We start from the raw sequence: 23302 nt of genomic DNA on the forward strand, positions 1-23302 counted from the left end.
ATTTCCTTACCTTCCTGTCTCTCGCTCCTCGTTTCTCACGCTCGCCTAATTACCGCGTAAGATGCGTAATCACGGCGTAAACCTTTTAAACACTCCGCGTATTTATGAAACCCCGCCCTCGTCACCTTTGCGAGGCCCCTAATCAATGAGTTTAGGAAATATGGCGTTAACTGTGTATGTTCTGGATGCGCTCGAAGATTCTCCGCGTAACGGACGTAAACACGTTGTTTGCATTCTCTACACTCCGCGTATGTATTAAACGCCGCCCTCTTCTCCGCCCATGGCGTAAGAATTCATCTTTTCCACGCCCATAATCTCTGTGGGAAAGGAAAGATGGCGATGTCACACGAGCGGGCACGATGCTCTCATGCCACAAGTGAAGGGACAGAGGCAGGGACGTCCCGATCAAGGAAAAGAAGATATAAAGCCACTAATATGCGGTTCCAGGAAATGGTGGAGTTAGTTTACATCATGCGAAAAAAGGACTATGATGGTGAATTAGGGCCATACAAGACCCCTAACCGCCGAAAGGCACATATTATGGACAAGGTGGCGAGGAGAATGCAGAGGATGTTTGGGATCACCAGGTCCAAGGAACAGCTGAGGAAACGCTGGTCAGACTTAAAATTGAGGGAGCCACATCAGATGAAGAAAATACTTAAAATTCTGCGTAAAAGTAAGTAAATATATATTGGGGTTGGGGGGGGGGGGGGTGGTGATTGTCTGCAATAATGTGTTGCCATGTATATTTCACCATCTGCCTCCTTGGCCTGCTTGTAATTTTAAAGACATGTTGTTATTTATTTTTTAGAACATAAATAACTACATATTTACAAACAGTGTTCTTAGTAAACAACGTAACATCACATAGTTTATCAGAAAGGCTCGGTTATTCCAGGAACAACACACCTGGACATGGCTCACTGGCCAAAAACTTTGTTTGTAAACATTGTGTAAAAGCTAGTTCTAGAAATAATATGGTAATAAAGCAGATGTTTTCACATCTGCAATGCAGAGCACCTGTGTCTCCCCAAATCAAAAATGGGTTTTGGTAGGGTCTCCCAGAAATACAGTTTAGGGGGGACATCCATGTGTGTCACTTTGCTAAAAAGGGGCAGGATCAGAGCTTGCCAAATAGAAGTAATTGCAAAATGTAGGTTTGGTGAAAGATAAAAGTAACTAAATGAAAGCATCTTCTAAGCAATGTGTGCGATTTATGCTCTCCAATATCTGTGTGCTGATGAGTCTACATTTTTTTTGGTTTATTTCAGGGGAAAGAAGTCGCCAGCATTTGGAGGAGGCAGAGAGGGCCAGACAAGGCCAAAATCTGCCATCTCAACATGTGGAGGAGGAGGAGGATGTGGAAGGAGAAGAGGATGTGGAAGGAGAGGAGGATGTGGAAGGAGAGGAGGATGTGGAAGGAGAGGAGGATGTGGAAGGAGAGGAGAATGTGGAAGGAGAAGAGGATGTGGAAGGAGAGGAGGATGTGGAAGGAGAGGAGGATGTGGAAGGAGAGGAGGATGTGGAAGGAGAGGAGAATGTGGAAGGAGAAGAGGATGTGGAAGGAGAGGAGGATGTGGAAGGAGAGGAGGATGTGGAAGGAGAGGAGGAAGGAAGAAAGGAGGAAGGAAGAGAGGAGGAAGAAGTAATTTTGGACTTAGAAGTCATAGCAGATGAAGGGCAAGTGGCGGAAGAACAATTTGGCGAATTGAAAGAAGGTGGATTGATGGATGAAGGAGGAGTCCAAGATGATGGGGAAGTGGTGGAAGAAGGAGGAGTGATTGAAGATGATGGGGAGGTGGTGGAAGAAGGAGGAGTGATAGAAGATGTCGAAGAGGTGGAAAGGAGAAGCCCATCAGGTCAGTGTCACCCTAGCTTGATTCAAAAAAACATATGTAGATAGGCCTCATTGAAAAATAATATTGTAAATGCCATTTTTTTTTTTTGTTTTAGGGGAGGAGGATGGTGTGCCAATATTTTCACGTGCAAGTGCTGCTATAATTATTCAGCAGGTAATGGAGTGCAGCACTGAAATGCACAATATGCGTGAAAGGATGTTTCTCATGGAACAGAATGTAACAAATGTCCTTTTGGAATGCAGCACGGAAATGGACAATATGCGGCAAAGAATGATGGTCATCGAATCTAATTTTAAGAACATTATTGACATGATGGGCCGTGTCAAAGACTGAAACACCCCCCGCCCATCCCCCGCCCCCACAAACATTTTTACAGTTTGAATAATGAATACGCCAAAATTTGAAGATACACACACAGTGTGCCAACATGTGCTATCTGCCATCACAGAATATCTAATGTCTGTGCTTTGTGGGTCCAACCCCCTCCTCCATCCTCAAGTAGTTGAGAGGAAGGGTTTGCTCCCACAAAACACAGACATTGATCACCCATGATGTCAGATAGCACATGTGGCCATTTGTCTGTTGAACCAATGACATTTGGCGAGTTTGCACTGAATGTGTGTATCTTCCAATTTTGGCGTGTTCCAGTGTGAAAGCACACCATGACTGACTGCTGTTGTGAGTTTTTATATTTTTGGAATTGGATTTTGTTACTTTTTGACCATGTTGAACATTTTGGGATACTATAAAGTTTAGACCATAAAGAATAAACAACGCCAAAATTTTTTAAAAATATATATATAGAATTATAAATCTCTCTAATCACTGAATTTAGTGAAGTAGAGATTTGACTCCAAATTCTCACCTAAAAATTTTCTTTTAGAAAAACACACCAAAAACAAAAAAAATGGTTAAAAAATTATTGTTTTTTGTGCCTAAAAAATATGGCCAAAAAAAAATTTAAGGCGGTAAACACCCCACCAAATATAATCTATATATATATATATATGTAAACAATAAATCTAACTATATTTGAGTAAAAAAAAAGTGAACTTGTTAATAAATGTATAATCTGCATAATATTTTTGGTTGAATTACCTGAAAAAAAAAAAAAAGTTTAAAAAATTTTTGAAGACTCCTAAGTACAAAAGCAGGGAGTAATGAAAAAAATATAAAATTATTTTTGGGGTCATGAACAAGCAAAAATTAAAAAAACTTGACCTCAACATTTACAAATGGAGTTGCTTCTTATTTCTAGACTCAATACCCTGTTTGTAGATGAGTGAATACTGTGCAAAATGTGGTTAGTTACTAAAAGTGGAGAAATCAATTATGCATTACAATTGAAGAAGTTAGTTAGAGAACCAGGAAGACAGAAAAAGAGAAAAAGCATTAATGACAAACAACTGTATAAAGTCCAATGGTCTAATTATTTATTATTTTTTAGAATATTCCTTTCTTTGGGGGCCGAATTAGAAAGAAATATGATCTGGCATAGCAATGGCCCCCCGACCCATGAAGTACTCAACATATTTGTCGCGTACCTCACGAGCTGATTGGGGGGCCAAGCCAGCGCGACCAGTGTCCAGCCCGGGAAGGGGATCTGAGGGTAGTCTTGCCTCAGAACCGATGTCGGGTAGGTACGTCTGGGAGTGCCTGCGTAAAAAGTTGTGCAAAATGCAGCAGGCAAATACAACGGTGTCCAATTTATATTCCGCCAGATGTATCGATGTCCTGAACAGGCGGAACCGGTTGGTGAGTATCCCAAAGGCATTCTCGACTACCCTCCGAGCCCTGGCCAACCGAAAATTAAACACACTCCTCTCTGAGGTGAGGGTCCTCTGGGGAAAAGGCCGCATGAGGTGAGGACCAAGCCCGAAAGCCTCGTCCGCTAGGAACACAAACGGAAGTCCTTCCACATTATCTTCATCTGGTGGCAATGCCAGACCACCAGCTTGGAGACGATCATAGAAATCAGTCCGTGCGAACACTCCCCCATCAGACATCCGGCCGTTCTTCCCCACGTCCACATATAGAAACTCATACTGTGCCGACACCACCGCCATCAACACAATACTATGATAACCCTTGTAATTATAATAGTAGGACCCCGAGCGGGGTGGGGGCACAATGCGGACGTGTTTCCCATCTATTGCTCCACCGCAGTTTGGAAAATCACACCGCTGGGCAAATTGGGAAGCCACAGACTGCCATTCCTGTGGTGTGGAGGGTAGCTGTGGGGACAAACAAAATTAGAGATTTAGTACTTTGTAACAAATACATCCTACAAGCATCCTTGTGACAGTTCACAGTATTAAAATTGCATTAGAAAAATGTGCATGGAGAATTTGGGAAATGAAATATATAGGGCCACTTCATTAAGAGACTCCACAGCCCTCTGATGGGGACAATAAAAGTTTGAAGGGGGGGACACAAAAACCAAAAAGTCCTGTTTGAAAAAATGGCAAGGTGGGTTTGTCCCTAGGATAGCATGCTGGACAGGTTAATATTGGGTAAGGGACAAATATGCAGGTAGGCCAAGAATAAAACATGTAAAGCTGATATCAACATGCATAGGGAGAAAAGGTAACGTTAGTTAAACACACAGCATATCTGGGAAAATAAAAATAAAGTTAGTTGGCCACATTATTAGAGCCAGGAAACTTACCTTAATATACTCCTCATGCATAACTTTGATGATGGCAGCACACGTGTCCGGTATGATGACCCCAAGCGCCTGCGGAGAGATGCCTGTCGAGAACTTGAGGTCCTGCAGGCTCCTCCCAGTCGCCAGGTACCGCAACGTGGCAATAAGCCTCTGCTCGGCCGTGATGGCTTGGCGCATCACAGTGTCCTGCCTCGTGATATAGGGGGACAGAAGATCCAGCAGACGGTTGAATACGGGGTCCGTCATGCGGAGAAAATTCCTAAAGTCATTAGGATTATTCTCCTGGAGTTCCCTAAGCAGAGGCATATGTGAGAACTGGTCACGCTGGCGCAACCAATTCTTGGTCCAGAAACGCCTCCGCCCCCTGTTTCTGGCCAAAGTACTGGACAAATGAACATATCCAGCAGCCATCCCATAAACAGCACCAACTCGCGAAAATTGACGCTGCTGCTCCATCATGGCTTCAAACCGGCCGGCTGGTCAGTCAAGAACACACTGAAACAGAAAGCACTCGCAAATCCAGCACTACCTGCGACAAACGCGTGACAAACAGATACGAGCGCACAGGATGCAACTGCTAAAGCAGAAACAACCTGCTTGCCTATAGCCGAATGACAACTACGTTACCGCAAGCACACGCACTGAACCCGTGAATACACGCTGTCAAAGCCTGGAGACCGAGAAGCGCGAATCAGCTCTAACCAAACCTTCACTAACACGAGCAAACACGTAACTAGCAAAAGAGGAACAGAGGGCGGCGCCATTAACTTTGGTCTTCCCCTTTATAGTGACGTCGTACGTAGTTTACGTGCACGCGTTCCGGTACGACGGGAATTTGGTCCGCTGGTGTGTACACGCCAGCGGAACAAAACACAAATCAGCCTTGTACGCCGGAAACTGTCGGGCAGACAGTTTCCAGCGCACAGATCCGGTCGTGAGTACAAGGCCTCAGGCTCTCCATTGCTTGCCCCCCCCATTATCTTTCTGAACTTTTATCAACTTACCCCGACCCTCATAACTCCCGCTCCTCAAATTATGGTCTTCAGTGTGTCCCCTCTTCTCATCTATACTTTATGGGAGACAGAACCTTCCAGGGCCGATCCTAGGGTCACAGGCGCCTTGGTTCAGAAAGATTTCTGGCTCCCCCACATGGGCGGGCGCAATTTTACTAACTCCTCCCCTTTACAAATGTTTCTATGGCAATGACTCAACCACAGAGATGCTCCCCCACGAAGTCTTCATTAACCTGGGATCCTTACATGATCTCTTAACAATAAACAAAATACAGGAAGAGAAGCAGAATACTTTATTGGGACCTGGAGAGGGGCCTCTCTGATGGACACAGAGAGGGCTTCTGTTTGAGAGTCTGTTAGAAAGAGCCCCCAGACATACTACAGACATGATACAGGAGATGGTCAGAGACTGCAGACATATAGCCAGATTCATGTACGTTTACGCCGGCGTATCAGTAGATACGCCATCGTAACTCTGAATCTACGCCGGCATTAATTTAAGCGTATTCTGGAAACCAGATATGCTTAAATTAGGCTAAGATACGAGCGGCGTAAGTCTCCTACGCCGTCGTATCTTAGGGTGCAATTTTCCCGCTGGCCGCTAGGTGGCGCTTCCGTTGAGTTCGGCGTAGAATATGTAAATGACTAGATTCACGACTAAATTCATGAACGTACGTGCGCATTTTTTTTACGTTGTTTACATATGGCTTTTTCCGGCGTAAGGTTATTCCAACAAATAGCTGGCCTAGCCAATGTTAAGTATGGCCGTCGTTCCCGCGTCGAAATTTGAAAATTTGACATTGTTTGCGTAAGTCGTCCGTGAATGGGGCGGGACGTAATTTACGTTCACATCGAAACCAATACGTCCTTGCGCCGTACTTTGGAGCAATGTACACTGGGAGATGTACACGGACGGCGCATGCGCCGTTCGTAAAAAACGTCAATCACGTCGGGTCACCAAACATTAACATAAAACACGCGCCCCCATCCTCATTTGAATTAGGCGCGCTTACGCTGGCCCCATTTATGCCACGCCGCCGTAAGTTAGGAGGCAAGTGCTTTGTGAATACAGTACTTGCCTCTCTGACTTAAGGCGGTGTAGCGTAAATACGAGACAGGAGACAGTCAGAGACTGCAGACATTGTACAGGAGATGGTCAGAGACTGCAGACATAGTACAGGAGATGGTCAGAGACACATCAGTTCTGGACGGACACACACCTATGCTCAGAACACTAGTTCTGGATGGACACAAACAAGGAGAGAAGGAGGGAGGGGAGAACTCTGCCACTTCGGCGCCCCCACCTCTGCAGGCGCCCGGGTGCAAAGCACCCTGTGCACCCTGCCTAGGATCGGCCCTGGAGCCTTCTCCTGCTGTATCCCAGAACTCTAATTCTTATCCAAAGAACATCAGGGAGTCATCTTCTCTAAACTCAATCAAATCTAAAAACGTTTTTCTTTCGACAAGCTTTCGCATAATTGTCCCTTTTTTCCTCTGTTTTACCTTGTGTATTTCTTGTGTTTTTCTCTTTTCTTTGCAAAGCAGTTTGAGAAGCTACCGTTACAGGCACTATATAAAATAACGTTTATTTTTTATTTATTGTCTGTTCAGTTTTACAGAGCACTAAAGATTCGAATTGCATTGATTGGGTTGGAGATCTGGACTGCTGGAGATAAGTGCAATGTTACAGAAAACCCATATATGACCTTACGTGCCTTCCTGTCCTACAGAAGAAAGATCCTACAGCAGACGCCACACGACAATGCACAGCTCATAACGTGAGAACATTGTGACACTGTGGTGTTCGTCCTAATGCACCCTCAGAAATTTAAAAGGGTTGTAAAGTTTTTTTATTTGTTTTTTCTAAATAGGTTCCTTTAAGCTAGTGTATTGTTGGTTCACTTACCTTTTCCTTCGATTTCCCTTCTAAATGTTTTCTTTGTCTGAATTTTTCACTTCCTGTTCCTCCTCAGTAAGCTGTTCTGGCTGACTAACCCCCAGCCAGAACGGCTCCGATGATGGGGGGCAAGCTTACTGAGGAGAAACAGGAAGTGAGAAATTCAGACAAAGAAAAAAAAACATTTTGAAGGGAAATCGAAGGAAAATGCACTAGCTTAACCACTTCGTTACTGAGCCTTTTTTTCAGATTCAGTGTTTACGAGACTAAAACATTTTTTTTTGCTAGAATATTACTTAAAACCCCCAAACATTATATATATATTTTTTTCTAACACCCTAGAGAATAAAATGGCAGTCATTGCAATACTTTTTGGCACACCGTATTTGCACAGCGGTCTTACAAGCGCACTTTTTTTGGAAAAAAAACACTTTTTTTAATTAAAAAATAAGACAACAATACATTTTTCCCAATTGTTTTATATACTGTGAAAGATAATGTTACGCCGAGTAAAATGATACCCAACATGTCATGCTTAAAAATTGCACCCGCTCGTGGCATGGCGTCAAACTTTCACCCTTAAAAATCTCGATAGGCGACGTTTAAAAAATTCTACAGGTTGCATTTTTTGAGCTACAGAGTAGGCCTAGGGCTATAATTATTGCTCTCGCTCTAACGATCGTGGCGATACCTTACTTGTGTGATTTGAACACCGTTTTCATATGCGGGCGCTACTCGCGTAAGCGCTCGCTTCTACGCGCGAGCTCGTCGGGACGGGTCGCTTTAAAAAAATTTTTTGTTTGTTTTCTTATTTATTTTTATTTATTTTATTACTTTTTACACTGAAAAAAAAAAATTTGATCACTTTTATTCCTATTATAAGGAATGTAAACATCCCTTGTAATAGAAAAAAGCATACCGCTATACCGCCGGGATTGCAGCGGGAATCAGGCGCTAGCGGTGCGGTATTAACCCCCGCTAGCGGCCGATAAAGGGTTAATACCGCCCGCAATGCGCCTCTATAGTATTGCCACGGTTTCCCATTGTTTTCAATGGGAAGGAGCGGTGAAGGAGCGGTATACATGCCGCTCCTCTCACCGCTCCAAATATGCTGCTGACAGGAGATTTTTTTGTCTCGCGCCAGCGCATCGCCTCAGTGTGAAAGCCCTCGGGCTTTCACATTGAGTCTGCAGTGAAGGAGTTTTTCAGGCGGGATAGCAGCGCTATTTTTAGCGCTGTACCGCCTGAAAAACTCCTCAATGTGAAAGGGGCCTAATGCTTACAGATCCCCTACCCATCCAAATCTTGTGATTGGACAGTGAAATGAGAAGCAGTAGACTGAAGAGCTCACCTCCTGACTCTCTACTGTCTCCTACTATTAGCATGTTCTTGGCATTGCAATACAACTGATTGGCTCATTGTGCTGCTTCTCCTTTCCCCCAGTCTGAGCTCTGCGTACAGTGGATTGCAAGAGGCTAATACCAAGCCTAATTCAGGTACTCACAATGCTTGTGATATTAAAATACAATTAGGGAAGTATTGAATAATACAAAACACAATAATGTGAAGCCTTGTACACACGCCGTGTGTATGCTCCCTAGCAGTTTTCCCATGAGGAAAACAGCCGGGAATCCCAACGGGAAAATAGAGAACCTGGCTCTCTATTTTCTCGCCGGGATTCCCGGCAGAGTGTTTCCCGCCGAGGAAACCGGTCGTCTGTATGCTTACCTGTCCATGGTAAACCCGTGCATGCTCGACACGACTTTGACGTATGCGCGGTAGCATACAAAGATTGTGTGGGGTGTAGCAAGATGGTGGCGACGGCATCGAATGTGACGAGCGCCCGCTCGTCGTAGTCGATGACGTCACTGCGTTCTTGCCATTCAAAAGAACGGCGGTTCTTTTGAATGGCCGTCTGTATGTATGGCTTGGCAAGCCAAGCTTGCCAGGAATCCCATCAGGAAAACCAACGTTTTTTTTCCTGACGGGATTCTCGGCCGTGTGTACAGGGCTTAAGTCTAATAAATCTACTTGGATACATTAGGTATCACTAGCCTTTCCTATATGCTGGAACACTGACAGTTAATAATAACTTCTCATTAAATAATGCTCCTTTAACTGATTATTCTCATTCTGCTTAAATCCCTAGCTAAGTCTACTGACCTTTTTAACAAAGGACCATTAAATGAACCTGAGTTAGGATATATAATAAAACGTCTCTTACTATAAAGGACACCCTGTTATATGGACTCAGCTAGTATGCAACCTATTTATTTTTCACGTTCTTCTTGGTATTATGTTATTGCATACGTTGGAATACCGTTAACTGTATTTATCTTTTATTTCTGCAGCGGGCGATCTTTTCACGGTACAACCATTGGGCTGGCCCCACTTCAGGCAATGTGCTCTTCCTATCAGTCTGGAGGTGTAAATATGGTAAGGGAAAGCAAATCTGATTTCATTTTTTTTTAAATCAGTATGAAAATAGCAGCTGCAGAGCACAGTCAGTTTGCTAAAGGCTGCTTCAAGAAAACTTCCAGATTAGATAAAAGTACCACTTACCCTACTGTGAGTACTTGCCTTCCCAGCCTTAAAGCGGAGTTCCCCCATTTATTTTTATTTATTTTTAAGTCAGCAAATACAAATACTGCAGCTGCTGTCTTTTAAAATAAGGACACTTACCTGTCCAGCGCGCCCGCGATGTCGGCTTTTGGGTTGCTGCCGCCGTCACCTTCGGTAAGGAAATCAGGAAGTAAAGCCTTGCGGCTTCACTTCCTGGTTCCTTACTGTGCATGCATGAGTCGCTCTGCGTGATCTGAACGGTCTCTGCTGTCTCCCGGGACCTATGTTTTTCCCAGAAGACAGTGCGGGGGAGGGGGACGGGTTCGCTGGACGTGGCGTAGATACCTGCAAATAATGTGGCTATCTATGCCCAGAAGTGGGTGCAAATACATGTCTTAGACAGGTTTCCCCCCCTCCTCCCCCCTGAAAGGTGCCAAATGTGACACCGGAGTGGGGGGAGGAATCCAGACAGGGGAGGTTCCATTTTTGTGTGGACCTCCGCTTTAATTTGTTTAGCCAATTTTCTCTTTCAGTAATGTACTTGTAAAGCAATAGACTACTTTATAAGCACTGAACAGGGCTCGACAAATCCTAGGTGCCAGGTTGCCATGGTGACTATAAATTGTGTCATGGTGCCTGGGATTTTTTCAGCCCATTCACTGCTGGCACCAGACATTTCTGCATTTCTGGGTAGGGGGCTTCGGTCTCCCTGGCTCCCTTACATGCCGATCACCGGGTCCCGGCCAATGATCCATGGCCGGTACCCACCGATTGTCAGAGCGAGTGACAGGAGAGATCTGTGTTCTAAACAACACAGATCTCTCTACTGAAAGCGTGGAAGTCACAGGGAGACAAAAACCAGTACATCCCTTAGCAAAACAGTACACAAAACAGTACACAGTGCAGTTACGTTACACTCCCTAGGGCCTAGGCACATAGTTAACCCTTTGATTGCCCCAGATGTTAACCCCTTTCCTACCCAGTGTCAGTACAGTGACAGTGCATTTTATTAGCACTGATCACTATTCGTATCACTAGTGATGCCAGTGTCAGAATGCTTCTATAAATATATATATATATATATATATATATATATATATATATATATATATATATATATATATATATAAAATTCCACTGTTATACTGTCATTTTATAGGCACTATAATTTTCACACAAACCAATTAATATATACTTATTGGATTTTTTTTGCCAAAGAATACATTTTGGCATACATTTCTGGAGAGATTTTATTTTTTTATTTTTTCTGGGATGTGTTTTCAAAACTTTTGGTCTTCTTTCATTTATAGTGCAAAAAATAAAAAACCCAGTGGTGATCAAATACCACCAAAAGAAAGCTCTATTTAAAGTAGCACAGCGCCGTATAGCAAAAAAAAGCTTTGTTCGTTTAAAAAAAAATAATAACTGGCTCCTAACTTTTTTAGCTGGCTCCAAAGTTAATTGTCAGGCCCTGGCACCGAATATGATATGGCTGATTTTTTACAAACTATCATTAGTATGTGCTGTTTGTTTCATTAAGAGTCATATGTATTGGTAGATTGTTTTATTTTTTTCAAATACTGTATCATCAAATTATTGTAACCTTCATTTACTCTTATAGGATCATTCGGACAATGCAATTGGAGTTGCAGCTACAATGGCCCATGAAATGGGACACAATTTTGGCATGAACCACGATGCTGCAGGCTGTTGTACAGCCAAACCTGAAGATGGAGGCTGCATCATGGCAGCTGCTACTGGGTGAGTCAGCCATCCTTATATAGTACAGTGACTTCTGCTAGTTACAGTATATAGCATTACCACAACCTTCACCAAGCCTGAGGCTAGGAATGAACAGGGCAACTTCATGCCTACAGCCATTGGCTGGCGCTGCTGTCAATCACAGCGGATGATGTGGCACGCCGGGGGGCGGGGCCGAGTGATACAGTCGGCGGCTATGCCCGCCGCTGTATCACTGGATCGCGCTCGCAAAAACTTTCCACCATGCAAGCTCGCTCGCATGAAGGTGGAAAGCTTTTGCGAGGAGGAGCCGAGACAGCCGCCGAGGGACCCCAGAAGACAGGGTTAGGGAACACTCTGTGCAAAACGAGCTGCACAGTGGAGGTAAGTATAACATGTTTGTTATTTAAAAAAAAAAAAAAAGTTTGCCTTTAGTGTTCCTTTAAGGGTTACTCTCCACCAGTTGCCTCACCCAACACCTACCCTGCCACACCTCTAATTCTGTCCCTAAAGACGACCTTCTAAATTATCTCATAAAATAACACTTAAATGTTTTATGCAGAATTAAGTTACAAAAATAAATAAGAACAACTTTATCAGTGCCCATCAGTGCAGCCTCACCAGTTCCCGTCAATGCAGCCTCACCTGTGCCCATCAATGCAGTTTTTACCTGTGCCCACCAATGCAGCCTCACCTATGCCCATCATTGTAGCATGACCAGTGCCCACCAATGCAGTGTGACCTGTGCCTATCATTGCAGCCTCACCTGTGCCCATCTTTGCAGCTTGAGACTACAGATAGACATGTAGAACCTATGTAGGAGGATTTGTATCACCTGAGACCAGTCACTTTACTGAGTATATGTAAGGGTTTACAACCACTTTAAGGTCCAGTTGTATACTTTTAATATGCGGTATTGACTTCGACTTTAAGTTGACAACCCCTGGCATATTCCACTTGAGGCGCTTAAAAGGGTGTGTAACACATATTGGGTACTGTGCTTTAAGAGTTGTTACTCTTTTTTTTTTTTTACCACTTCAGACTCAACCACAGCAAGAGACTTGCTCATGATTGTATTCATTAATTCTGTCTCTACTTTGGTTTCACATCATTTGTGGTATTCCGAACATTATTTTATGTATTTATCATTTACTTCATTGTATTATTATTTTACATATCTCATTTAATTGAAAATATAAACCGTACTCACCCCCTCCCACCCCGCTCCCCTAATGGTTTGTCCCTTGCTTTCCTTTTAGGCCTTGTAAACACGACCGAACATGTCCGCTGAAACTGGTCCGCGGACCAGTTTCCGCGGACATGTCCGACCGTGTGTAGGGCCTAGCGGACATTTTTCCGGCCTAGCGGACAGGTTTCCAGTGGACAAAAGTTTCTTAGCATGCTAAGAAACTTGTCCGCTGGAAACCTGTCCGTCGGACATGTCCGCTGGTTAGTACGTCTAACCAGCGGACCGAAATCCCGCGCATGCGTCGAATTGATTCGACGCATGCGTGGAAGCATTGTACTTCCGTGTTAGAGAACGTCGGTGTCGTATACGTCACCGCGTTCTCTGTCCGCGGGGAATTTGGTCTGATGGTGTGTACACACATCAGACCAAAACCTCCCAGCAGACATGTCCGATGAAAACGGTCCGCGGACCGTTTTCATCGGACATGTCTGGTCGTGTGTACAAGGCCTTAGTCTTCTTTAATTACCACTGTCTACTATTATTTTTCCCAAGAGTTGCTACTCTAAGGCCTTGTACACACGGTCGTCCAAACTGATGAGAATGGTCCGACGGACCATTTTCATCGGTTCACCGCTGAAGTGGCCTGATGGTCTGATGTGCGTACACACCATCGTTCCAAAAACCGATCGGGTCAGAACGCGGTGACGTCAAACACACGACGTGCTGAATAAAACGAAGTTCAATGCTTCCAAGCATGCGTCGACTTGATTCTGAACATGCGCGGGTTTTGAACCGATGCTTTTCTATACTAACCATCGGTTTGGACTGATCGGGCAGCAGTCCATCGGTTCGGTTTTGAAGCATGTTTTAAATTTTGGACCGAAGGAAAACAGACCGATGGGCTATACACACGGTCGGTTTGGACCGATGAAACTGAACCTCAGTCCATTCTCATCGGTTTTGTCCGACCGTGTGTACGGGGCCTTAAAAAAAAAAAAAAAAACAGTAAAGGGATTTATGAATACAGAAATTTACAATTTTATTGGCTGTTTTGTGTTTGCAGACACCCTTTCCCCAAAGTGTTCAATGAGTGTAATAAGCGAGAGTTGGAACGCTTTCTGCGCTCTGGAGGGGGAATGTGCCTCAGCAATACCCCAGACACAAAGACCCTTTATGGAGGAGCACGTTGTGGGAATGGCTTCTTAGAAGAGGGGGAGCAATGTGACTGTGGGGATGTAGAGGTATGATATACTATCTATGTATTAATGCAATCAATGTCTCTCCCCCTCTTGTAGAATATGTGTATAACCTACTGTTGTAATATTAATATAGATGTGTAGGTATTTAAAATATTGTGTTATATGTATGGCATGGTATACATACAGGCATTCAAGGTTACACATCAAAAGGTGTTTGCTGGCCAAAAGGGTTAGTGGCCAAACACAGATCAAGAGGTACAGAGGACCCTTTGATGTGTTAACCTTATCTAAGACCACCTAGGTGTGTGAGATGGCCTGGTACTTCCATACATACATAAGGAAGTATTTATTGATAAGAATTAGACTTGAGAGGGTTTTCATTCAGGGAAACAGTTGGTTGACCTGGAAGAACCCCTCCCTCCAGGGTGAGATCAGCTTTTGAGGCAGTCAAGCTGGCAGTCAGTCTGGTCTTCACTGAGAAATATGGCACATGTCTAGGAATGATATACTCTGTTGGATTTGTATCGTCTGTGGACTTTGGACTTTGTTTGTATTGGAAGTTAATTAAAATTGCGTTCTCTGGAGAACCTGTGTTGCTGCGAAACAACGTAATTTATAGTCATCATACTATACATCTATATCACTACATTTACTATACATTTAGGAGATCACTACACCTACTAGCATACATGGTCATGTAGTTTAAAGGGAATGCACTTTATAGTGTATTTTTAGTGACTACCTGTTTGGGTTTTATGGTAGTGTTTGTCAGTCAATGTTCTGCAGCAAACAATTACCAGGAGGAGGGTTTTTTTTTAACAGAAGAGATGCAAATTCCCTTTTGCCAATAAATCCTTTTCCTGGATCCTGGTGATTTTTAATCTCTTGAGTACATCCTGAATCTATTATTCATGGCATGCCAGAACTAAGCTTTACTAAAACTATCCAATAGTTCCTCTTTAGACATTTCATCATTAGATATTTATCACTTGGTTTCTTCAGTTTCTCTAACTTTATTTTCCACACTTTCTGTCCTCCAGCAATGTGACAATCCATGCTGCAACGCTACAACCTGTACCCTGCTGCCAGGGGCAGTGTGTGCCCATGGGACCTGCTGTCATCAGTGCAGAGTAAGATATCTCTACTTTGTTATTCATGCAAAGGATAAAATTGTGTCCAACACAACTATCCGCTATTGTATGATGAGTCCATAAATAATGTGGTCTAATGTAAACCACATGTGTACATTAATTCCTTGGTGTCACATTCCTGCTTAGCTCAGGCCACCTGGGTTCCCGTGTCGGAAGACTTCCAGAGCCTGTGACCTGCCAGAGTTTTGTACCGGACATTCTCCTGTGTGTCCTTCCAACTCCTTCCAGCTGGATGGAACGTCCTGCCAAGATGGAGACGCTTTCTGCTACAACGGGAGGTGCCTGACCCACAAACAACAGTGTCGGCAGCTCTGGGGAACCGGTGAGCCAAGCTAGAGAAACCTAGGCCTTTGTTGCATGTAAATCCCTAAAATACAGACTAATTTGTCAGCATGCATACAGTAGAGTACATCACTTTTTTATACTTTTCTATATTTCTACTGTTTACTGGATGAGTTAAACCCTGGTATATGAAGCCATAACAGTAAGAAAGGACGTGTGCATATAACTTAGATCCTCAGATTAGGAGTTTTGATGGGATGCTAGTCAGATCACAAGACATGCATGTAGCACTACCCCCAAAAGAGCTGCTGAATATTTTTGGGTGGCATGTTACCTCTTTTTCTTTCTCGTACATCACGGGACACAGAGCGGCATATTCATTACTAGTGGGTTATATGGAGTACCTTCAGGTGATGGACACTGGCAATCTCAAACAGGAAGTGCCCCTCCCTATATAACCCCCTCCCATAGGAGGAGTACCTCAGTTTTTTCGCCAGTGTCTTAGGTGTTGGTGCACGTTGAGGCTGTGCCTGTAGTAGTCCTTGGGACCAGGGCCAGCTGACCGGATCCGTCCAAGGTGCTTCATAGCCAAAGTGGACGGTACCCGGGCCCCAATTCGTGGATGGGGTTTTGCCTATAATGCCTCTCCTTGGAGGGCTGGACCCTGGGTTCCAGGTCTGGTTTCTAACCTAGAGAATACCTGTTGCCAGTGGTGCTGTATAGGTCCAGGTTGTGGTGTTCTTTTAAGACCCCAGTCCCTGAAGGTCTATGACCATACCCACGGTGAAGGGTGAAGATTGGGCCTCTTGCAGAGCAATACCCTGCGGCGTGGAAAGGTAAGCAGGGGGCCTACGGAACTTGGTTTGTCAGTAGGCTTCCTACAGGGGATTCTTGGGCAGCCTATTTATGCCTCTGTGCATGGGCAAAGGAGAACCACAAAGTTTTCAAACGGGATGGCTCAAAACACCCAGGTATGGTTCCCCTGGCTGGGCTAGTAGGCTGCTGCTGCTTCTGTCACAAGGAGGGCCTTTTTTTGGGCAGGGTGTTCCACAGAGAAGGAACCATACCATTAGGGAGACAGTTTAAAGCTTCCCTTTTACCTGTGTCTGCTGCTCCAGCGTCTAAGGTCCTGGTGTCTCCTCTCCACATGGCTTCCTGCTTCCCCTAGCGGCGTTTGACGCGCGCGCGTGCGCACGCTTTTACTTATCTGTGCGCGCGCTTGCGGCGACACCGCGGGGAGGGGGCGGTTGACGCCGGACGGCTCCTCCCCCCTGCACACAGGGAGGATAAATCCTGGAGGGCTGTTCAGTCTGTAAAGGCTGTGAGGGGACACGGAGCAGCGATGCTGGCTACAGCATAGGAAGGTTTGACAGAGCTTTCTGGCACAGTGACACCCGGTGGCAGTTGTGGGAAGTACACCTTACTAAGGAGCCTCTGGCTTAAAAGTTTACATTCAAGCCTGTGTACTAAGCAGCGCCTTTGAACACTTAGGGTGCTCACCTAGCCCAGCATTAGGGGGTCAATACCAGGGAAAAAAAAAAAAAAAAAAAAGATTTTTTTCTGGTTGAAGCCCTTGGGGCTCAGTATTGATTTTCCCTTTTTATAGGTTATGGGAGGTTTGGAGTCCCTCTAACATTACCCTATCCTATTGTTTCACATTTATTTGATTATATGTGTATTTTCTCCAGCTATTACAGTCAGTTGTATACTAGCGGAGTGCCTCAGAATTTGTATATTATGGCTCCTAAGGGTGCAGGTAGCGCTAAGAACGCTAAAACGACCAAAGGGTTCTCCATCGGGCTCTGAGGATATCCAAAATCTAGTGGCCCCTACTACTCCGGAATGCCCGGAAGTTGTTGTCCTAGGTGAGCCATCAGGGTTGCTAGGTGCTATGGCTGGCCCTACTCAATCAGCTCCTTCCTATGTAACGGAAGAGATGTTAGCCTCCACCTTGGGTGGATTGGAAAGGAGGATGGCCGCTCTAATTACGGCATCTTTGGCAGGGAAGAAGCGGGTTAGATCCCCGTCTCCCAGGTCTGAGTCTCTGGAGGAGGATATCCTCTACGACTGACGAATTGGAGGATCAAGGAGACCAGACAGAGGGAGGTCAGGATCACCTTGACCATTTAGGTTCTGAGGATTCTACAATAGAGGAACCTTTTTCAGCTTCTCACACAGAAAGACTGTGGGTTCAGTCCCTAACGGATATGGTGCGATTGGCTTTTAAGATACCTGTGCCTCAGCCTCTGGCCTCCGCGGTATCCTCATTGGGCTCCCTGAAAGCACCCCAAGCCAATTTCGTATTCCCGGTACATCCTTTGTTAAAGGACCTGATTTTTCAGGACTGGGCTAAGCCAGACAGGTAACCCTTAGAGGAAGAGTTTTCAAAGAGATGGGCTGTCCCTACTGTGGACGCAGCCATCTCATGTGTGAACATATCTTTAACTTGTCCTGTAGAAAACTTGCAGGTGTTTAAGGATCCGGTTGATAAACGCTTGGAAACATTACTTAAGGCCTCCTTTACTTCAGCAGGGGCGATAGTTCAGCCCGCTGTGGCTGCTATTGGAGTGGCCCAAGCATTATCAGATAAGACTAAGCAAATGCTTAAACTTATCCCTGTCCAGCAGGCAGAGGAATTTTGGATATACCCAGGGCTATACGCTTTACGGTGGATGCTATCAAGGACTCCATCCAGCAGGCGTCACGTTTATCCTTATTTCTAATCCATATGAGAAGGCTCTTATGGTTGAAGAATTGGGAGGCTGAGCCCCCGGGCAAAAAACTCCTGGTAGGGTTCCCTTCCATGGAGGACGTCTCTTCAGAGAAGACTTGGATAGATATATTCAGACTATATCAAGCGGCAAAAGCACTCTCTTGCCAGTCGAGAAGAAGGCCCGAGGGCCCGCATTTAAGCGCCAGCCCTCCCCGGGGCAGGGGCCCTCTAATACCAAACAGTATCGACGGCCTCCTGCAAGATCAGGCATTAACAATAAGCCGCAGGGCCAAGCCACTGGGGGCAAGAAGCAGTGGTACCGCAAGCCTGCGAAGCCAGCCCCCAAGTCGGCCCTATGAAGGGGCGCCCCCACCCACGATGGTGGGGGGAAGAAAGGAGCCGCATTGATGGCGGCATTGAATCATCTGCTATGCCAGAAAGTGATAGTAGAAGTACCAGTCCGGGAACAGGGATTGGGGTTCTACTCCAACCTGTTTATCATCCCAAAGCCCAACGGCGATGTCAGGCCAATTTTGGACTTAAAGGGAGTAAATGCGTATCTAAAGGTCCGCTCATTCCGGATGGAAACTATTCGGTCAGCTGTCGCCGTGCTCCAGAAGGACGACTTCATGGCGTCCATAGACATAAAGGATGCTTACCTTCATGTGCCAATTTTTCAGCCACATCAAGTATTTCTATGCTTCTCGGTGGCTCAGCGTCATTTCCAATTTGTGGCGTTCCCCTTCAGGTTGGCTACGGCCCCCCGGGTATTCACGAAGGTCCTAGCCCCAATCCTAGCCAATCTAAGGATCCAGGGGGTCACGGTCCTGGCTTACCTGGACGACCTCTTGGTCGTAGACCATTCGTCTCCTGGCCTGGAAAGAGCAGTGGCCCTCACGGTTCAGTACCTCGAGAGGTTCGGCTGGGTCCTAAATCGAGACAAGTCAGCATTCCTGCCCACAAGGCAGCTGGATTATCTCGGCATGAGATTGGATACAGAACAACAAAAGGTGTTCCTACCCCTATTAAAGGCCATCAAAGAGCTAATACAAATGGTTCTAAGCAAGAGAAGGCCAACCGTTCGCCTATGTATGCGGCTACTAGGCAAGATGGTGGCCACATTCGAGGCGGTTCCGTACGCTCAGAGCCACACTCGCATCCTGCAGGCAGCCATCCTGTCAGCCTGGAGCAAGAGGCCTCAGGCCTTAGAAATTCCTTGGCCACTCTCACCAAGAGTGCGGCAAAGTCTAGCTTGGTGGTTAAACCCTCAGAATCTCCTGAAGGGAAAGACTTTCAGTCCTGTGACCTGGAAGATAGTAACCACAGATGCCAGCCTGATGGGCTGGGGAGCAATTTTGGATGGTTGCACTCGCCAGGGCTCTTGGGCAGCGGCAGAGAAGCAGTTGCCCATCAATATCTTGGAGCTCAGAGCTGCTCGACTAGCCCTCAGGGCTTAGACGTCCAAACTACAAGGGTTCCCGGTGAAAATACAATCGGACAATGCCACGGCGGTGGCATATATATATATATATATATATATATATATATATATATATATATATAAATCACCAAGGGGGAACCAAGAGTCAAGCCGCTCAGAAAGAAGTGAGCTTGATTTTCTTGTGGGCAGAAGCCCATGTGCCCTGCATATCGGCTATATTCATTCCCGGAGTCGACAACCTACAGGCGGACTTCTCAAGTCGCCAGACTCTGTTGCCGGGGGAGTGGTCTCTGCATCCACAGGTCTTTCAGACACTCTGCCAGAAATGGGGAGTGCCGGACGTGGATATCATGGCATCAAGACTGAACAAGAAGCTAGACAGGTTCATGTCCCGCACAAGGGATCCCAGGGCCTGCGGAACCGATGCATTAGTTTGCCCTTGGCATCAGTTCAAACTTCTTTATGCATTTCCCCCGCTCCAGTTACTACCCCGCCTGCTGCGCAGGATCAGGGTGGAGCACATACCAGTCTTCCTGGTAGCTCCAGCATGGCCCAGAAGGGCATGGTATTCACTAATCCTAAGGATGGTAGTGGGAGACCCTTGGACTCTTCCTCTACGGCCAGTACTGCTATCGCAAGGTCCGATCCTCCACCCTGCCTTACGGCATCTAAATTTGACGGCCTGGAAGCTGAATCCCTGATTCTCAGGGGTAGAGGTCTGTCTCAGAAAGTAATCTCTACCCTAATCAGAGCCAGGAAACCGGTCTCTAGGGTGATTTATTACAGGGTCTGGAAGGCCTATGTAGGCTGGTGTGAGTCCAAGTTATGGCTTTCTCGTAAGTTTACCATCGATAGAGTATTAAGTTTTCTCCAGCTAGGAGTGGGTAGAGGACTGGCATTAAGCACAATCAAAGGACAGATTTCAGCTTTGTCAGTATGGTTTCAGCGGCCGCTGGCCACCCACTCGCTGGTTAAGACCTTCATTCAAGGGGTCTTACGTATTAATCCTCCAGTTAAATCCCCGCTTTGTCCGTGGGATTTAAATCTTGTTCTGTCAAGTTTACAGAAACAACCTTTTGAGCCGTTGGCTGAAATTCCTTTGGTTTTACTGACAAGGAAGTTAGTATTTTTGGTCGCCATAGTTTCCGCCAGAAGAGTATCGGAACTGGCAGCCTTATCCTGTAAGGAACCATATCTTATTTTACATAAGGACAAGGTCGTTCTCCGCCCTCATCCTTCCTTCCTACCAAAGGTTATATCCAGTTTTCATCTAAACCAGGATTTGGTATTACCATCCTTCTTTCCTAAACCTACTTCCAGAAAGGAAGGGTTGCTGCATACCTTGGATATTGTCAGGGCCATGAAGGCCTATCTTAAAGCTACAGAGAAGATCCGGAAAACAGATGTGTTGTTCATTTTACCGGATGAGCCCAAGAAGGGGCAGGCAACTGCAAAATCCACCATCTCGAGGTGGATTAAACAGTTAATCACTCAGGCCTACGGCTTGAAAGGGTTGCCTCCTCCAGTATCATTAAAGGCTCATTCTACTAGGGCCATGGGCGCCTCCTGGGCAGCACATCACCAGATCTCTATGGCTCAAGTTTGCAAGGCGGCAACCTGGTCTTCTGTCCACACGTTTACAAAATTCTACCAGTTGGACGTAAGAAGGAATACTGATACAGCCTTTGGGCAGGCAGTGCTGCAGGCTGCAGTTTGAGACCCTCGGATTCCGGGGGCTCCCTTTTGAGTAAAATTTAAAATTTAAATTTATTTTTCTCAACGAAGTTGGATTTATTATGATTTGAGTATATCTCTAAATTAAATCCTTTTGTCTTGGGAAGATGTCTCCCTCCCCTCATTGTAAGCATTGCTTTGGGACATCCCACTAGTAATGAATATGCCGCTCTGTGTCCCGTGATGTACGAGAAAGAAAAAGGGATTTTTAATACAGCTTACCTGTAAAATCCTTTTCTTGGAGTACATCACGGGACACAGAGCTCCCACCCCTCTTATGGGGACCATTTTGGGAGGCATACTGCTTGCTACAAAACTGAGGTACTCCTCCTATGGGAGGGGGTTATATAGGGAGGGGCACTTCCTGTTTGAGATTGCCAGTGTCCATCACCTGAAGGTACTCCATATAACCCACTAGTAATGAATATGCCGCTCTGTGTCCCGTGATGTACTCCAAGAAAAGGATTTTACAGGTAAGCTGTATTAAAAATCCCTTTTTTTCTCGCCATCCAGGGTGAAGTGAATATCTGAAGAATTTTTCTGGGATTTATTTGTAGAAATTTAACAGAAAGAAGTGGGAAGGGGTGGAAAGGTAGATAGGTTCAGATGTATAGTCACAAATAGGAAACACTCCTCCTTCCAGCATGCACAGTTCTTGTCACCACTCTAGCCAGAGTGGGTATTGCTCACCCGGACAGGTCCCTCTCACTGTCCTAGCAGCCGGGATGGTGCACGGAATAAAGTACAGTCTCTGCCACAGACCTTCATTTATGAGAAGACACTTTTGGTCCGGAATCCTCTGCCACAGGATTCAGCACCCGGAACTCTCCAGCTTAGCTTCAGTAAAACTTTAGACCCTAAAGGCGACACTGTCAAGCCTCTCAGCGCACGGTGCATCCTTCGATGAAGTTTCCAGGCCTTCTCCCAAGATATCAGCCTCTTGCATGGTCCTCCCCTGGCTTCCTCCCACAGGACGGACAGCACAGGATCACCTCTGAAAAAGAGTAGGCCCCAGTCTGACTACTGGGCCTACCAGGCGAAGCCGCGACCCCGGACCAACGTGGTCCCGGAGCCAGGATTCAGTACACGCACCCCAGGCCAGGCTGGCCACGAGGCGCGTGGGACGACAACCGACCCCCGCCAAAGGCATCTGTCCCTTAAGTACCCCTCCCCAGCATGCACAGCGAGGCAACCACTCCCACTGATTCACTGCCGAGGGGGACACCCAATACACCCTGACTTTGCTGCTGACACCCTTGGCCTGGAGTGATCACCCCAGGCGAACAATGGTGGGAACTCCCAGCACAGCCATGGCTGGAACAGAGGCTAAATTTTGTCATTAATCATTAGTCTGGACCAAATAACAGCTCAGACCCCACTAAATTTAAAGCAGCGCCTGTTCGACAGGAGCAGGCCGCTACATACAGATGACCACTAGATCAAGTAATAAATTGCTGTGGCTATGTATCAGTTGAGTACTTCTCAGTTCCTACCCTAGTAACACAACAGGAAGTCTTCAACAAAAATATAAAAAAAAACATGAAAAAGCCCTGATTTACTAGTAAAATTGCTGATTGTGTCCCCATAGGAGAAATTCTCCTTAACAGGAAGGAAAATAAACAGATAAGTAGTGATGTGTACAGAATCTACAAAGACAGAACAAATTCATGACAAATGCTATGTGTATGCTCAACAGGCGCAAGCATTGCCCCGGATGTGTGTTTTGAAAAGATTAATACAGCTGGTGACCAGTATGGCAACTGTGGACGAGACCTAAATGGTGAATATCGAAAGTGTGAATTTGGGTGAGTTAGGCATTTTTTTTGTACTGTTTATCAGTTAATCTAATAGGTC

At 45.6% G+C, this 23302-nt stretch overlaps 1 protein-coding gene across 1 annotated transcript in view; it reads left to right on the forward strand.

Annotated features, from left to right (window-relative positions):
- Positions 1 to 23302, forward strand: part of ADAM19 (ADAM metallopeptidase domain 19) — a 143729-nt gene that overhangs the window by 97975 nt on the left and 22452 nt on the right. The window contains exons 9-15 of the mRNA XM_040345076.1: positions 7152 to 7318; positions 9789 to 9873; positions 11621 to 11760; positions 13992 to 14169; positions 15168 to 15257; positions 15405 to 15600; positions 23145 to 23253. Coding sequence (XP_040201010.1) covers positions 7152 to 7318; positions 9789 to 9873; positions 11621 to 11760; positions 13992 to 14169; positions 15168 to 15257; positions 15405 to 15600; positions 23145 to 23253 — 965 coding nt within the window. The remainder of the gene's footprint in view (positions 1 to 7151; positions 7319 to 9788; positions 9874 to 11620; positions 11761 to 13991; positions 14170 to 15167; positions 15258 to 15404; positions 15601 to 23144; positions 23254 to 23302) is intronic.

The sequence above is a fragment of the Rana temporaria genome, chromosome 3 (assembly GCF_905171775.1).
Source record: "Rana temporaria chromosome 3, aRanTem1.1, whole genome shotgun sequence".
Classification (NCBI taxonomy): domain Eukaryota; kingdom Metazoa; phylum Chordata; class Amphibia; order Anura; family Ranidae; genus Rana; species Rana temporaria.